The sequence below is a fragment of the Osmia bicornis genome, chromosome 7 (assembly GCF_907164935.1).
Source record: "Osmia bicornis bicornis chromosome 7, iOsmBic2.1, whole genome shotgun sequence".
Lineage (NCBI taxonomy): Eukaryota > Metazoa > Arthropoda > Insecta > Hymenoptera > Megachilidae > Osmia > Osmia bicornis.
Genome location: NC_060222.1, coordinates 8345398 through 8363885, shown reverse-complemented (window position 1 = coordinate 8363885; position 18488 = coordinate 8345398). Strand labels below are relative to the sequence as shown.

At 35.9% G+C, this 18488-nt stretch overlaps 1 protein-coding gene across 5 annotated transcripts in view; it reads right to left on the bottom strand.

The window, feature by feature from the left end:
- Positions 1–18488, bottom strand: part of LOC114879648 (soluble guanylate cyclase 89Da-like) — a 110003-nt gene that overhangs the window by 19400 nt on the left and 72115 nt on the right. For all 5 annotated transcript variants that reach the window (XM_029194752.2, XM_029194749.2, XM_029194750.2 and 2 more), the window contains 5 exons: positions 13072–13268; positions 5891–5998; positions 5610–5778; positions 2911–3054; positions 2670–2823 (listed from right to left, as the gene is read on the bottom strand). In XM_029194752.2, coding sequence (XP_029050585.2) covers positions 2670–2823; positions 2911–3054; positions 5610–5778; positions 5891–5998; positions 13072–13268 — 772 coding nt within the window. The remainder of the gene's footprint in view (positions 1–2669; positions 2824–2910; positions 3055–5609; positions 5779–5890; positions 5999–13071; positions 13269–18488) is intronic.

The following is an 18488-nucleotide window of genomic DNA, read 5'->3' as shown; positions in this document are numbered from 1 at the left end:
AGAGCTTTCCTCACTTTACCTAGGTAATATGCATATTAAGAGCCCCCGCAGACTGCAGACTTTCTATCAGCCAATAGTTTGGTCGGGTTGGCCGGTTAACGCGCACACTGGGCCGACTAAATACTTGGGTTGGTGAAAGAAGAAACAGGGTGGAAAGAGATGGATAGTTTAGTTTGAATGCAATCGTGTAGCCCATCAAACTTATTTATCGGCCGATACCGAATCGTTGTAATATGCGCACTTACATATAGTACATCTTCATACTGATTAAGAACCCGACCAAACTATCGGCCGATAGAAAGTCGGCAGTCTGTGGGGGCTCTAACGGCTTCCGTATCGTTAAAGTGCGAAAGTTTGTTTCTCTCATTTCCTTCCCTCACTTCTTCTCCTCTATCCCACCACTTTTAGTTTGGTTTCATTAGTGTTTTGTCGTCGCCGCTTGTTTTTATTTCTCATAATTTGCGTTGGCTGCTAGTGCGTAGCAAAAAAGTTATTAACATTTAAAGTATTCAATTTGTCCCGCCTACTGGGGGTCTGCGCCCCCCAGACCCCCCCGCCCCTGAAAACTACATTAACTAATACCGATATCCATTTTTGATATAATGTAATTTAATATAATCGTTTTATTTAAATAAATATGTTACTTTGTAAATTGTGTTTATCATTTCCTTATATTAAAAATGGGTATTAGTATTAGTTAGTGTAGCACACAAAGGGGGTCTGGGGGGCCCAGCCCCCTGATCAGCAAAACGAATTTTATATGTTGTTCAACTCGTGGGGGATGTTTTCACAGAAGCCGTAATTCTGTAGATTTACCATTGATTCTATCAACTAATTTGTTGATTGTTTGATTGTATTAACTGGATTCTAGTAAGTAAAAATAAGTAATTAACATTATATTAATTTAAGCGTATAGAAACGTTGCTCTTGTTCCAACAAAGATCTTAGTTTCATTTTAACAAGTGCCTAGTAGGTAATGTGAGAAATGAAATAATTTTCCGCACATCAACGGATCACTCTAGTTAATCTGCACATTACCTAGGTAATCTGCAGAATAACTGATTCCCGCACTTTAACGGTAACATATACATTAAAGCGTAATGAATTCGCTTTGAGAAGCACTATTACATGCTCTGAAAAAAATATATGGTTCCATTTAAAAAACAAAACTGGACCATCATATCTCTTAAACTAATAATATAAAAGATTTTTCATTTGACGAAAACATAGGCCCTCTTTTTCCATGCAATTTCCATATCAACAATTTTTTGTATTATTAATAGTTACGAAATAAGAGCTCTGTAACAATTTAGATGAGACACCCTGTATGCATATACACTCGCAATCACATCAGCATTTCCCAGGAAAAATCTCCCCCCCCGACTTTCCGATCTCCCCCTTTCTTGAGTTCCCGGATTTCGGAGCTCCGACTCCTCGCCACAAGCCACCAATTTCCCGAATTCTCCGCTAATTTGCCGCAGGAATCCAATTCCTTTTTTCTGTAGGGGAGAGGGCCTATACATATGTGTAGTCAACGCTCCCATGATTCAGCCCACGCTCTATGCGCACTCTAATTGGACAGTGTTTTTCGTTAATAATTCAAAAACGAAGCTTCAGCCAACATTTTGGTAAAGGAATAAGTTATTCAGAGTCATCCTTGCAACACCCATTTCCGAGAGTATCGAGATTTACAGGACACGCTGTATAGGTCTGTGGCCTTCTACCACTTGCGTGTAAACGTTTACGTGGGAAAATTAGAATTGATATTTATTTATTATTCATGTTTCTCAGTTATATGCTAAATTATATAATTTTGTTTCTAAATCGATTTAGTTTTGATATCATCAACGTACGGTAGAATATCATATCAAGCGGATGGAAACTGATTTATAGTGAAAAAAGAATAAAAAGTAGATATAGAATAAAATTTGTTCGCCCGAGGCCTAATTTTTAGGATAGCCAAGTTTGAATATTCATTACATACGCACGCAATTACGACTAATCGTAAGATGCAACTTATGAATATTCCAGGCAGTGCTGGATTAATCAATGAGCAAAATAAGTAAATACTTACGGAATTAGGAAAAGGAAGAGGTCACGGCAGAAATTTGTTGTATTTTAAAACCTTTTACATAGCAATAATATAACTAATAATAAGTGGATCTGTCTTGATTTTTGAAAAAAACCTTGCTGGTAATGGAGGACACATGCAATAAGGATGTGAAGTCTATCTCACGCCGTTTTTGGATACGTACATGAATTCGTTAAAAAAGTATACTCCCTCTAAATTCTATTCAAAAGATTTTGAATAAAGATATATACTCCCTCTAAAGATTTAAATTTTTAAATCTTTTAAGTACTTGCAGCCTTTAAAGGTCGACCTATTAAGACGGCACTGACTCCAGGTATCATCGGTTTAATTGAGTATCCACGAACCAGGAATATGTATTACGTAAGTATTGTTTGCAAATGAAATCACTATTATATATACTTTAAACGAAAAGTCGTATCTTAGCCGCAATTACATGCATGCTTAGTGAATATTCAAACTCAATTATCTTAAAAATAAAGCTTTGGACGAAAAAACTGTGTTCGATATTTTCCACCAGATTAATATGTTATACGGCCGCACTCTATATAACAGCTCAGAGTTTTCATATCAGTCTTACCTATACGAATTTGTATGTCAAGACCAGACGGTAATTTGAGAGATCGAACGTGTTTTAATAACTGCAGAGAAAAATCTGCAATGTTTTGAGCATGATGTTCAGTTCTATCAGGTGCTCCACTAGCTGCCATATAAACTCGGCCAACTGTTTCTACCTGTTGAAGATAATAAGAATGTTTTTAATGTTTTTGTTGATGAAACGTATTACAGAATTACATTTTCAAGCTGATGTATAAACTTACCTTATAGACATTAAATTCGTCCATTAATGAATCAAAACAGGAAAAAACAGCGTTCATTGATGAAACAATATCCATAGCACCTTCAATTGTGGAATAATCAAAATCACACAGTTCACAAAACAGAACGGTTATAGACTCAAATGACTGTAAAAAAGAATAGATATTAATATATTTGTGTTTGTTAATAATAACGATGTTGACCAACATCGATTTCACATTTTGTTTGAAGTTAATGATTTATGTATCATAGATATGTAAATCTCTATTTTACTCATTTGATTATTTCAAATAAAAAGGAAATATCAACTCGTTCTTGACTGGTAGTGACATTATTTTACTATTTGTAGTTATAAAAGGATTATATAAACTTTACATGCATCTTTCTTTTAAGTATAGATTTACATGCTCAATGTAAATATTTTATAGTATCATAAAATATTGAAAGGAATTTAAACAAATTTAGTGTACCATGTCATACAAAATCATACTATTTTTTTAAATAATGTCAACTATTTTTCTTTATTTAAATAATTTGACTTAACTTTTTGTTTTTGTTATGCAATTTAAACTTATAATTCTGATTTAAACTTGAGTAAATTACTAGTTCGTAAAAAGGAAATATATTCTTTTATTTTTCCCATGTATGTAAATTCACACAAAAAGATCTTTATAATTACTTTTTGAATTAACTGATTATTTTTCATCTTAAAAGGTTATCGAAAATCATTCAAATGTATTTACATTTTCTCATATCGTTTCATTGGGTATGTATCATCATATAATTTTTAAAACGATGGATACTTCAAAGCTGCTCATAACACCAGGCAGACGAGATACTTGGCCCGGGTTTCACGCTAAGACACTTGCATTTTCTAACATGTTTATAACCCTCGGACAGCGAATCGTGGACAGAACCACAATTTGAATTTAATGCAATATTTCACATTATTTTCATTTTTTAAATTTTACGCTGTTCCTCTAAAAATTATTCTCCCAATATATGAAATTCTTTCATTTAAAAATTATACATTTAACTTTAGGTTAGTATCTTTGTATATGTTTTATAACTCCGCTGTTCAAGAATCAAGATATTTGCTAGGTACTTATATACATAACAAATGTTATTTTTGTTTGTTTACACTTTTACCAGAATAGATTTTAGGACTGTTTCCAATTAGATATTTTCAATAATCGACTTTTGCTCTAGGCCCTACACCAGGGCCGGCGCGAGGCATGTTCAACGTGTTCGCCGGAACCCGGCCCCGCGTTTAGAAAGGCCCCGTGGTCTGCGAAAACTCATTAGATATTTTGCAGAAGCCCCTATATAGTAGATTGAATATTCGGGTGTGAGTGGAAAATGCAATCGCATAATCCACTAATCGATGACAACTTGCTGCACACTGACATGAATCTTGAATCGCGTTTCATACGTTTTAAACAAAGACGCATCACACTGTCCCATTGTTACCGTCTTCGACGTTGGGCATTAGGTACTTAATTTCTCGACGCGTGGCGAGGACTCTGATCGTTACGTCCCGGTGAATTTAAGACGACGAATATATTTGAAAGTAATATTGTGGTATAAACCGTGTCATATACATTTTGATCTCTCACCTGCTGTTATGAAAACATTTTGAAAACATTTGATTTCTGGTGAGTATTTGTTTTCAATTATTTTCCCTCTTTTAACTTAAAACCAACCCTAACTGAAATTGCGTCGCAGAAAAAACGTATGGCGCTGATACAAATGAAATCCAATACATATAACTAGTTGAGAATTTGAATCTGTTGAGAGTACGAAGGTGATGGCATTTTCGTGTTATTAGTATTTATGTATTATCCAAGAGATGGAGATACGATTATTGCCAAATGTAAGTGCCAGCGGTAGAAACCTCTCCTCTCTCCGGTCTTCTATTCGAGTGTATGTCGATTTTAGTGTTTATCGAGAAGCGTTCGATCCCGGTTTAACTGGTAAACGGATAACGTGTTCGTGTAAGAATATATTTAGCGAATATATATTAATAGAATCCGTTATTATTAAATTAATTTCGCCCCAAATGTTAAAATTTCGATAAAGTAAGCAATAACAGAAATGGGTAAGTATTTAGATTACAGACGGCACCTCCGATTTCGATGATTTTTAAATATGTTGTAGAAATCAATATTTTTAACAACTTTTCCCTATACATATAACCGCCGCTTGGCCTTAGTTTTCGAAATATTTTCGAAAAACTGTCGAAACTAACATATTGTATTCTAGCCCCGCAAAATTTTGGAACCGGGCCCCGCAAAAGGTCACGCCGGCCCTGCCCTACACATTCTATTAACGACTCTGATGTAATTAATTCATTACTTAATTTTTACTAATTTTCTATAATATAATATAATTAATTCTTCTTAAAATATATGTAAATACATGTTTATGAAGGTATATTAAGAAGATATTTTAAAATATGATAGATGAAATACGAAAATAAGAGAAAAATGTATGAAATTCTATTACAAACAATGTATTTAAAAAATAATAATATTAAATATTTGTTAAAGCGGATACACTATATAGATAATGATTCAATAACTTTTGTTTCAGTGTCTGTAAGTGAATATGCAACACAGTATACATATAATCCTTTTACTAGAATTTCAGCAAATATACTACAATGAAAATTTTAACAACGCTTTGAAGGATTATTAAATACCTCACATGTACTCAAAGGGCTTACACCAGCACGTAATCTGTCAGCCACTGTTTGAGGAATCATAGAATATAAAAGCTCGTCGCTTTTGTTCTTCCAACGATCCAGAAGTGCATAGCTGTTTTCTAGTTCGGTTGATCTCTGCTCTGCCCTTTCGAACATCATTTCCAATCTGATGCGGAAGTTCCAACAAAAATGATCACATTGATAACGAAACATTGAGTAAAATTGGGTGAAATAACAGTATATTTTATCTTACCCGAGATTAAAAAATAATATTGTACCTTCCACAATGTTGCCATCCTGCAAGAACTAACTCTCGACTCAAGCCATGAGGATTCAGGTCATTCAGATAGAGGCCCATATTAAGCAATTCGTCTAAACTGTTAATTCTGATAAAAACAGTTTCTATTATTTTTCCAATTTGTTAATGTTTAATATTTATTCAGTACGTTCGGCTATTGATGGGCATTCCTTCGGGGGGTGATAGCCGGGGTGATTCTAAACAACTTTTTCATTTATCAAAATGCTCGTTAAGACTTAATTTTTGAATTATTAAAGAAAAATACCGACCAACAAGACCACGCATAGTGCCCGGACTTATTGTTAGCCGCAGAAGTGTTGGCTAGGTCGCAGTGTTGCTGACACACCGTAGCTAGCAGTAAACGTCGATAAATTTATACTTATTTATAGTTAAGCATTTTGTAACTATCGTCTGACGTTTACTATGTTACCGACGCGACGCGGTGCCAAGTTGTTTGTTTGTAACCATAATCAAGCCTCCTTCTCGTAGCCAACACTCCCGCGGCTAGCAATAAGCCCGCACTCTTATTAGTCATGTGTGTGAAGTTGGCGCCGCACATTTTCGAATTTTGTATTTTTTTAAATTGTGCTGCATTGTGCTACGTTTGTGCTGTACTGTCCCGTAAACCGCAACTCTGTAAATCAAAGCGTACTCAAGGAAATGAAAAAAAAAATTTTGATAGCTTCGCACTTTTCAAATTTTGAGTTTTCCTTTTTTGTGTCGTACTGTGCTATATTAGTGCTGAATTGTGCCGCATACGAGAGATCGATAACATCAATAACAATAAAGAAAACAAATAATAACAAAGTTATACTAGTCCCGCACTTTTGCCGAAGCAAACTTTTATTCTTTTAGATAATTTGTGATAACTTGTGCTACGTTGTGCCGTCGATATAAACGCGATATCTCTATTCATTTTGTAGATAAAAAATATTGAATTTTTAGGAATAAAAAATTTAATATTCGTATAACTTGCGAACGGCGACAGATAATCGAATTCTGCAAGTTGTGCTGAATTGTGCTACTTACAATCTGCGAGACACGTGCGTTAAAAGTTGAAATTAGCTTGAAGGTCAATAAAAATTAACAAAACAGGGGGGGGGGTGATTCAAAAATTGGATATTTCCGAATTTTCTTTGATTGTGCCGGATTGTACTAGACTAACACAACAACTTTTCCTAATGACAAAATTTCGTCAGATCCCCAGATTTCGCAGCGCTGGCAAAATTAGGAATCAGAATATTCTGCAAATATGTTGAAAACGTGTGTTTTTCAACTGTAATGTTTTAATATCTGATAGTGATAAATAATATACATATATGTATATATATACAGGGTGGGACAATAACTGTGTCCACCTTGAATTTTGCCGTTAAAATTGCACGGTATAAAGAGGGCGATATTGTGATATAAACATTTTTTGCGTGTGTGGAGATATAGAGTAGATTTCAAGGTCATCTTTGTTTTTTTAAGTGAAATGCTATGTTTTTTTTATCGCGATGTGATAGCCGATGCTGAGATGAGTTCGCCAAGCTATCATTGAAGGTCATACAAGGTCAAATGTGATAGTAAAATAAATTTTCTTAAGGAACGGCCATTTGTGTCAATGCAAAGTTGCAATCTTCGTATCGCTGCATTACGTACATGTCTTAGCACTTATTCTACCACATGCTGCAACATGCTACTGGTTCTCAAGCACTACAAATGACATTATAGGGCGACAGCACCCGATTACACAGCTATCTGATTTAACAATCGACGGAGACTGGGGACCGATTCATGTTAATGTTTCGAATTGCCGGAATGTTTACATTTCTTGCTACACGCGATATATTGTCAACACATAAACAATATTACAGGACCATTCATTTACATGAAAGGAAGGGTTTATGACATACAGCATGTGGTAGAATAAGTGCAGATACAATAAGACATGCACGTGATGCAGCGAAACGAAGATTGCAACTTTGCATTGACGAAAACGGCCATCACTTCGAACATGTCCTGTAATGTAAGAAAGTTTATTTTACTACCACATTTGACCTTGTATGACCTTCAATGATAGTTTGCCGAACTCGTCTCAGCTCCGGCTATCACATCGCGATAAAAAAACATAGCATTTCATTTAAAAAAACACAAATGACCTTGAAATCTCCTCTATGTCTCTACACACGCAAAAAATGTTTGTATCACAACATCGCCCTCTTTATACAGTGCAATTTTTATACATAACATTCTTTCATATTATTACAAATATCGGCAAAATTCAAGATGGACACAGTTATTTGTTAGCGTCAGCACGTGTTCAAGGGTTGACACGTGGCAGGGTCAATGCATTTTGGGCTTTGACCTGGGTTTCAAGGATTTCTTAGGATTCTTTAGGCTATCAATACCCCGAGCCATATGTCTGTCGTCGGACTTGGGCCGGCGGTAGTTGATACTTGAGGTGCGACGAATTCTAAGAGTCGCGGATGTTTTGTTTATGGAACGGCGATAGAGAGTTCGATCGCCGATTCTCGAAGGAACGCGTGTGGCCGGTGACCCGAAGTCATGGTGCTGCATGGCACGTGGAAAAAGATAAGGTTGATCTAGAAGGATCTGGCCACGGAGTGGGGAAGATCTTGCATCTTCTGGTAGAACGGCATGGCACTTACCCCAGAACCTTGATCGTGCGAGGAATCAAAAATACTTCTAACATATTGCCTCACCCTGTATACCACTTTTTGTGTTACCCGGAACTAATGACGTGGGCGTACCGGTATTCTAGCTCCTTCCTATTTTTTTGCGTTTTATATGTATTTTTATATATTTTTGTGATTTTTAATTTATGCTTTTTTTTATATTTTCGTTATTTTGTTGTTCATATTAATGTTATTTGTAATATTATAGGTGTGCTTGGAACAAAGTAATATTTTTTCTAGCATGTCCACTGTCTTCATGCTCAGACCTATAAGAAAAATTCTATACGAATTAAACTGCGAGATGGAGAATAAACTAGAAAAAGTTTTTTTTTTATTAAGCATTTGAAAACTCATACGAGGTTTATTTCTGCTGTACATAATTTGACATTTGCAAATCAAATTTTACATTTTGCGATAACTAATTTCAACTCGTTGAAGTTGGAAGAAACATGGAGATTTACAAACGCAGATTAACTTAAATCGAATGAGAAAACAATTGAACCATAGGATCGAAACTTAAGTAACTAAATGTACAGGTTACAATTTTTTAAAAACGAGAAGATGCAGAGGCAGGCTCTAATATCCGGCTTCGCAATAAGCATTTCTATGCTAAATGGTAGACTGTAGGAGAGTTTTTTCAAAGATACAATTAATTTACTCCTTTGAGGATCATATAGCTGGCACTGCCATATTATATGATTTAAATTTTCGCTGGCAGCGTTACATTTGCATGTGGGATCGTTTATGAAATTGATACGTGCTAGAGACTCGGCCAGATTGTAATGATTTGACCTACATCTATTCATGGTAACAATAAACTCTCGAGACAGACATTTTCCTGAGTACCAAGGTATCTTTTTTTCAGAGTGATAGAGCTGGAAGTAGGTCTTGCCCTTGAAGAGGCCCTGCTCACGAAGAGAGTTAACAGTTTGAGCAAAGGCTTTGGAATTAAACATTTCAAAAAGGTCTGTAACGGGAACTGACTGAACGTCAAGGGTAGCGGAAGAAGTAATAGATTTTGCAAGCTCGTCAACAAACTCATTTCCTCGAACTCCTATGTGCGATGGAATCCAATATACCTCGATAGAAGTATTATAAGGATTTTCACATATAAAGTCGTTATATTTTCTTTTGATTTCAAAGATATAGGGGCTAGTTTTATTTTAATATTGCATTTGGTAGACTGTAGAGACTGCAGAGCGCTAAGAGAATCGGAAAAAATATGAAAGTTTCTACTTCGATTTTGTAGGGCGAAATCGAAAGCATCATTCAGCGCAATGCACTCGGCAGTGAACACGGAAGCGAAATTGTTAATGGCTTTTTTGGAATACAAGTTTAGTTTAGGGCAAGCCCAAGCAGCCCCGACTGTAATAGAACCTGCAATTTTACTGCCATCCGTGTAGAGACCGAAAGCCTCGCCGCTCCCTACCAGCTCGCTAAGCATCTGATTTACATCTCCGACATCTCTTACAGTTTGACCAAATGAGGTATTGATAGAAATTGAGGTAGTAAGGACATTATAATCGAAGCAGTACAGGCTGTGATTAATCCGAGTATCTATTATCGGACAGATGCCTGTGTCCATTATTTCAAAGATACATTGGTGAAGAATTCTTTTCTTGTTTGATGAATATTTTTTGGCAGTTTTGAAAAAGCTTTTTATCGTTTTGCAAGTGAGAGAGTTGTTAATGGATAGGGTCTTTGCTATGAAACGATTACATAAATATTTGGCGCGGTCGCTCAGAAAAGTTAATTATGATTGAGCCAGCAAAATGTTAGTGGGAGTGCTTTTCCGGAAGCCCAGAGCTGCCCTAATTGCCGAAAATTGGATCCTTTCAAGTTTTCCAACCAAGCTTTTGCGTGAGGGAAAATACATGTAGCAACCATAATCAATGATGGATCGAACCAAGCTCTTGTAAAAAGTTAATAAAGTATCAGGGTGAGAACCTCACCAGGTACCGCAAAGGAATTTAATTATATTAAGAGCTTTGTAGCATCTCTTCTGTACAAGGCTAGTGTGATTCGAGAACGACAAGTTATAGTCGAATACAATTCCCAAAAAAGGAACAGAGGCACTCGATTTTATTTTGAAATCATCCATATAATTAATCGGAAAATTTTGAATGATTTCAAAATCAATACCATCCATACCCGGGGATGATTTTACATTTTTTGAATTTAGAGCTACGTTGAATTCCAAGAAGTCAAAAGGAGTATCGAGAAAAGAATTTTGGTGGGTAGCAGTCAGCCAATCAGGATCTGTTTGTACCCAGGGAGGGCTTATTTTATTGAGCGCGGTTTCAACTTTGTGGTGAAGTTGTAAATTTTCGGCCGAGTGTTGAGGACCCAACTGTTTTTAAAAATTTTGCACTTGCTCCAGACAAATTTCGCGTCAGTATGAAAATTTATGTTTTCGGCAAATTTTTTGAAACATTCCTTTTTTTTAAGTTTGAAGGTACGTTTAGCTAACGCAGAATATTTCTTATAATTTATTAGGTCAGCTGAGTTTTTAGTAAATTTACATTTTTTGTAAGAGGCTCTGCGCAGCCTTTTGATTTTGTAGCATTAAGGGACCCACCAAGGGACAGGATTTTTGATTTTGCCGTTTGGTATGACATTCTTTTTAGGAGAGCTAAATTTGACAGCAGAGGAAATAATTTCAACTAAAGTATTGTATTTGTCAGAGGGAAGTGATTGATCAAAGACAATTTTGATAAACTCAGGTAATTTTTGGACATCACTAGGGTTAATGTAGGTTTGTCTTCTCGAACTAAGAACATGTTCGTAGCCGTCTTTAGCTATAGTAGCTTTCAAAGTTGTGATAGGAGCACTATGTTTGATATTGAGACTGTCAATTTTGTCTTCAATGACGTGATGAGAAATTGGGGGGGGGGGGCCACGTTGGAGATAATGACTCTCTGCTGTTTCGAAATTAGAGGTCTAATGGTGACTTTTTCTTTTTCTATTCCTTAAGGATTTCGTGTTTGTCAGTAATATCATTTACCAAGTCTTTACTGGACAAGTACAAACAAACTCGGTTGTGAGAGATTCTGGATGAGTACAGAATATTTTTGGGATGAACAATGTCGCCTACTGCTACAGTGTAATCCGTTAGATTTAAGCCTTCGACACAATCCAATATTAGCCCTTGGTCTCTTTTCGGGAAGTGATTCTTCTGTGCAACTGCGGCATAACTCATACTATTAGCACTATTAACAACGGGGTTGGGAACTTCACTTAAGGTTTAACTGAAACTAGAATTATTAAGCTGAGGACTTTTTGCTAAAAAAGCCGTTGTAAAATCACTCACGTGATTTTCCACTTGCGTTTAAGCGGTGTTTATAAGGGCAAGAGCCCCGTGCAAAGTAACACGCGGTGTACGAGCAATCAGAATATATCGGAGAGCTAGTAAACACATCTACTCTCGATGAAGGTTCAGAGCGAACTCCACTCGAAAAAGTATTTTGTTTTATTTCATAAAAGAAATGCCAAAATTTGCACTCTGTCACACTCCCGCGGCAGCTACCAGCACATGCCTTTACATGCACTCCGCTACACGCGAGCGCATGCGAATGCGCATGCAAATTCCTAACGTCTGATTCCTAACTTTCCCAGCGCTGTGAAAACAGGCGATCTGACGAAATTTTATTATTAGGAAAAATTGTTGTGCTAGTCTAGCATAATCCGGCACAATCAAAGAAAATTCGGAAATATTGTATAAAATTTTTGCATCATTCCCACCCTCTTTAGTTTATTTTTATTGACCCTCAAACTATTCTCAATTTTTAACGCATGTGTCTCGCAGATTGTAAGTAGCATAATTCAGCACAACTTGCAGAATTCGATTATTTGTCGCCGTTCGCAAGTTATACGAATATTAAATTTTTTATTCCTAAAAATTCAACATTTTTTATCTACAAAATGAATAGAGATATCGAGTTTATATCGACGGCACAACGTAGCACAAGTTATCACAAATTATCTAAAAGAAAAAAAAGTTTGTTTCGGCAAAAGTGCGGGACTAGTATAATTTTGTTTTTCTTTTTTTTTCTTTATTGTTATTGATGTTATCGATCTCTCGTTTGCGGCGCAATTCACAAACATAGTGCAACACGGCACAAAAAAGAGAAACTCAACATTCAAAAAGTGCGGGGCTCTAAAAAATTTTGTGTTTTTTTTTTATTTTCCTGAGTACGCTTTGATTTACAGAGTTGCGGTTTATGGCACAATACGGCACAAACGTAGCACAATGCAGCACAATTTCAAAAAATACGAAATCTGAAAATTGCGAGGCCAACTTCACACACATTTATTAGTCGATGTTTTTCATTAGTAATTGAAAAGCTAAGCCTTAACTTGGGTTTTTGGTAAAATAACTTTTGGTGAAGGAAAGAAATGTTCAGAATCGCCCCAACTACCACTCCTAAAATAATGCCTACCCAGTATGTACATGTATAACGCAGGTAATTGATATACTTACAAGGGGCTACATAGGAAAATGATTGCATCGATGTCTTCAATGTATCTCATTTGACCTTTCAGCAAGATACTTCTAACTCCTTGACTTCCTCGTCTATCTAATCCAGAACTTGTACTTGCAATGTTTGAACTTGATGACATATCGTCATTTAATCTTAGTAGTTCTAGTTCAAACATTACCGAATGTAAATACATTACCTGTGCATACGAATTTTCCATTACTTTATTAGAAATTTTATGAAAATTTATCAAGTGTACTAAAATATAATTAGATACTAAAATTAATTATTACTATGCAATTATGTTATATGAAAAGTTAATCGTTTGTTAAGACAAATTAATGTCTAGCAAAATTTATGAATACTGATACAAAATTGAAGCTACAAATAAAGATATTAAAAGACTGAGTTTTTGTTTAAAGAATTATGTGCTTCATTTATGATATACGATTGTTAAATTATCTATAATTTCATAGTGTAAACATATTTAAAAAAAAGAATGTAATCAACTGGTGTTATTCTAAGAACAAGCTCCAAACATTTAAAATCATTTAATAAAAGATTGTACATGAAATTAGTTAAGTTATACAGAAACGATGAACATTTAAGTGTTGATATACAAAACATAAAAAATGATTAATTATATATAAAATAAAAATAAATAAAATATTATTTCACATTTTAAATACAAATTGTCTTCTATACAGGGTGTCAGAAGAAAAAACTGAATACCTTTACCAGTTACATATTTGATAAATCATTTTGAATCAAAAAGGTCACACACACTATGGGTCTTATTTTTCATTTATTTTAAAAAATAGCTCCTGTACTTGTAATTGGAATGGAGCAATTAGAAATTCGATTTGTGATAACGTATATGACCATTTCGATGTAGAATGACGTACCAAACGCACACTCATGATAAAATCAGGTTTCTCTATGGAAAATGACAATTTCCGCCCAAAATTAAGTCGAATCCCATGAAGGGACGATTGCTGATGTGATTCTAAACAACTTTTTCCTTTGTCAAAATGTCTGTTAAGGCTTCGTTGTTGAGTTATTAACGAAAAACACTGTCCAATCAGAATGCGCATTTGAATATTGCCGAACGTAGAAAAGGACAAAAAGCGAAAAAAAACTCGCAGACGCTGTCGTCGAATCAACGGAGACGGTTTGGTGGTTTAGTAAATAGTTTATTTCTTGATACAAAGTTTGATACAACTATTATACCGACGTTACGACGGTTAGAAAGACGGTGAACTACTGACCTCGGGACCTGCGGAGAGTCCCATTTATTAGTGGGATTTCAAGGGAAAAATGAGGGTAGGAGTATCCTGTGGGATGGCTTCGGTGATGCAACATCTGGGAAGGATTCGTAAACATAAATATACGTAATACTGACAGGAACTGATAACGTACAGACCCGAAAAATGGAAGAGGGTTGGATACATAAGTATTAGGAAGACCCATGTGAAAAGGGCCATCTGCCAGTCAGAGATATGATTGGAAAAGGATAAATTAACATAAATAGTGACCGCATCTGCTTGTCTCGGGACCGCAGATTAGATCAGTATCAAGAGGGAGATAGTACAACGCTAAAGCTAGCAGTCCCATTTGAAGTTGGAAAGGAAGACCAGTAACGTCGTGAAAACATTACGAAGTAGTGCCAAATATTATATCTTTTTGATTTGTGCCCAGTGCAACAGCAACTGCAATAGCTTTTGGACCACGTAGTGAAATTTTGTGAAGAATGATAGTGACCGTGCGGTTGAGTGAGTTCAATGATCCTGTCTGGAGATCAACTGGATCATTTACGGACGAATGGGTAAGTTGAATTTAAATTCTTTCAAAAACATGTTTATTGACTCCAAAATATTTTTTTTATCCATATCGTACAACGAATAAAGTTGTTAGATTAATTTGATTTATTCATTCTACATGAACAACGATTCATTACTTTATTCGTTGTTCCAACCAATGATTCGAAACTATGTATTATTATTTTCTTTTTTTTATTCATTATTCGATTCAACTTTTGCCCAACGAGTCTTATTATACTATCGTGGTACCGATGCACTTGATCACGACCACGGCCACGGTTCGAACGCAGAGCATACCCAGCACTCTCGCGGTTCAGCCCGCGCTCTACGCACGCTCTGATTGGACAGTGTTTTTCATTAATAACTCGAAAGCGAAGCCTTAACCATCATTTTGGCAAAGGAAAAAGTTGTTTAGAATCACCTCAACAATCGTCCCTCCACGGAATCCGACCTACTTTTGAGACACCATGTATATGGTCTCCTCTGTCTGTGGCCTCTCAACATTTGCGTATAAATGTTAATGTGTGTTCGCGTTTCGGGTTTTTATATATTTCGCTCGAGCGGTTAGTTTTGAATTTCGCGCTTTGCGGGGGTGCATGGGGGGGGGGTCACGCTGCGGTTCGCAGACACGAGCGGCGAGTCGTTGGAAGGGAAAGCCCGGGACTGGGCCCACGCATTAGGACCGGGATCGGTGCATTGTGCAGGTTATACGTTTTCTTTTCCTTTGCGATTGGCTTGGCCAACGATTGTGTTGATCGATACTTGAACGAGTGGCGGTTTACTGACGGGCGTTGTGGCAATCGGGCGTGTGCTCTGAGTTGTGTGAAACACTAGGTGCTGTATATTTGTAACTGCACGGCCCGGCGATCTCTTGGGAGGTTTTTTGATCCTAATTCTCGTGTTTAATTTATTTTTCACCGGTGATGCCAATTCCACCTCACCTTCCGTTTCATTTCGTTGGTATTCCGAATAGTCGGAACAACGTGGGAAAATTTGAACTAATATTTACGTTGTTATTCGTATTTTCCAGGTATATAGTGTGTCCCGCATAACTGAAAACACTCCATTATTTCCTAAACTATTAATGCTTTGGTGGTCATTGCATGGTAAGAGGGTGCAACATTTTGACGTAGACAAATTTTTTTTTGCATTATTATTTTCAAAAATATAATGGCAAAGTTTGGTTTTTTAAATGGAACTATATATTTTTCTTTCGATCATTTGATAGTGCTTTTGAAGTCGAATTCATTAAGCTTGCATGTATACGCTTGATTTTCATTTGTTTTCGAAATATTGCGCTAACAAATTTGGAGATTTTTCACGGGAAAAATTCACTTCAGTGAGAAATATCAGCACGGGTCTTGTTTACGCGTGAAGTGCCACGTGTTAAACAGTATATACCGCTTGCAATGGATACCACGGGCGGCCAACGGGACGGCAGGCCCAAACTTTAGACAATATTTTCTCGTCACAGACGTTACGTTGTAAACGCTACGTTTACAGCATCAGAAAAATACTTCACATTTAAAGGTCATCGAAATCATGGATTTTGTACAAGGAAAATATTTTAATTACGACTTTCTCCTTCTACAAATCCTCCGTTATTTAACAAGAGGAGCTCCGTCTTGTTGTTATAAGTTTCCAAAAATTCCAAATATCTGGCTCCTGTGACGTTGCCTTCAAAATAATACGGGCTGTATATTTTTAAATTTAGAATAACCCATGATGGATTATAGGCAGGTATTGGTTGGTGTCTGGCTTGCAGATGTGTCCTCAGAAATAGCGAGTACCTATCATAAATTTTGATTTCCCTGACCATCAGAATTTCGTTCACGCATGTTTTTAACCACTTCCTTAGACTTCCTCAGTCAACAGAAGAAATTTGCTTTCTTTCGAAAAGAACTAGCATTTGCAGAAAAGTTTTCATACTTGCTAGGATATAATCTGTATGTCAGAAATAGTTAGACCTTCGAAGAGTGTATAGCTACCTACGTTCATAAGAAATTTTTGAGAGAAATGTCTTTCTCCGTTAAGGATAAAGTAGAGATGGTGATGTTACGTGGTGATGAATATCACACCTATCGCACAGTGAGCGAAATCTTTCATGAACGGCATCATGATCGACCGAAACAAAGTTTCTCAGCGGTAAAGTATTTATCTTTATTTTATAAAATACAATTATAATGGATCTTTAACTCTTTTGGTGTTGATTACAATAATTGCACAGTACATTTCTTTTTTCATAAGTATTTACACTAAATTGACAACTTTTCAGATGAAAAAAAATTTGTCAGGTATCTGAAGATTCAGGTAGCGTTCGAAACGAAAAACGCACAAAAAGACAAAGTCTTACTGAAGATGATGAAAGCAGTGTTTTGGTTGTATTCAGCGACACGCCAGTGAATTCAATTCGGAAAGTAGCTCCGAAATCTAGTTTACCAAAAAGTATCGTCCACAGAATATTAGCAAAGAACAATTTTAAACCATACAAACCGACGACGGTGCACAGACTTTTGGAACATGATTATGAAGCACGATTTGAGTTTGTTGCATGGGTTATACAAAAAATTAATGAAGATCGCAATTTCATTAAATACATCATGATTACTGATGAGTCCCTATTTAATACCAATGGATTAACATGCCATCAGAATACCAGAATTTGGGGCACAGAAAATCCTCATTGGATTAGAGAAAAAAATAATCAATGGCGGAACTCAGTTCTTGTATGGTGCGGGATATTAAATGATAGAATATATGACCCGTATTATTTTGAAGGCAACGTCACAGGAGCCAAATATTTAGAATTTTTTGAAACTTATATCCATACCATTGTAAAAAATATGCCACTCGCAGAAAGATCAAAATTGTGGTTTCAACAAGACGGAGCTCCTCCACATTATCATACAAGAGTCAGGGAATTTTTAAATAAAACCTTCCCAAATAAATGGATTGGTCGTGGTGGTCCAGTTCTTTGGCCTCCAAGATCACCAGATCTTTTGGCATGTGACTTTTCTTTATGGAGATATTTGAAGCAAGTGGTGTATGAAACCCCAGTAAATAATATTACCACATTAAAAGAGCGCATTGAAAAATACATGTAGAAATATACCGACAGATGTATTGGAAAGCTTAGGTAATGAATTTTTAAAGCGCATAGAAAATTGCTTGTTAAATAACGGAGGACATGTAGAAGGAGGAAGTTCTAATTAAAATATTTTTAAAAAGTAAATCCTTTTATCTTTTCTTACTTTTTTTCTTACAAAATCCATGAATTCAATGACCTTTAAAAGTGACCAATGAAGTATTTTTTCTGATACTGTAAACGTAGCATCTATGACGAAAAACTATTGTCTAAAGTTTGAGCCGTGATATCCATTTCAAGCGGTACTGTTTAACAGGACCCCTGGTGATATTTCCCACTAAAGTGAATTTTTCTCGTGAAAAATCTCCAAATTTTTTAGCGCAATATCTCGAAAACAAATGAAAATCAAGTGTATATGACCGAAATTATCAACACCAAAATTAGTGAATATACATATATCGACACATGTCAAATACGTCGGCGAAAGACCGAATATTTCTCAATATTATTATAC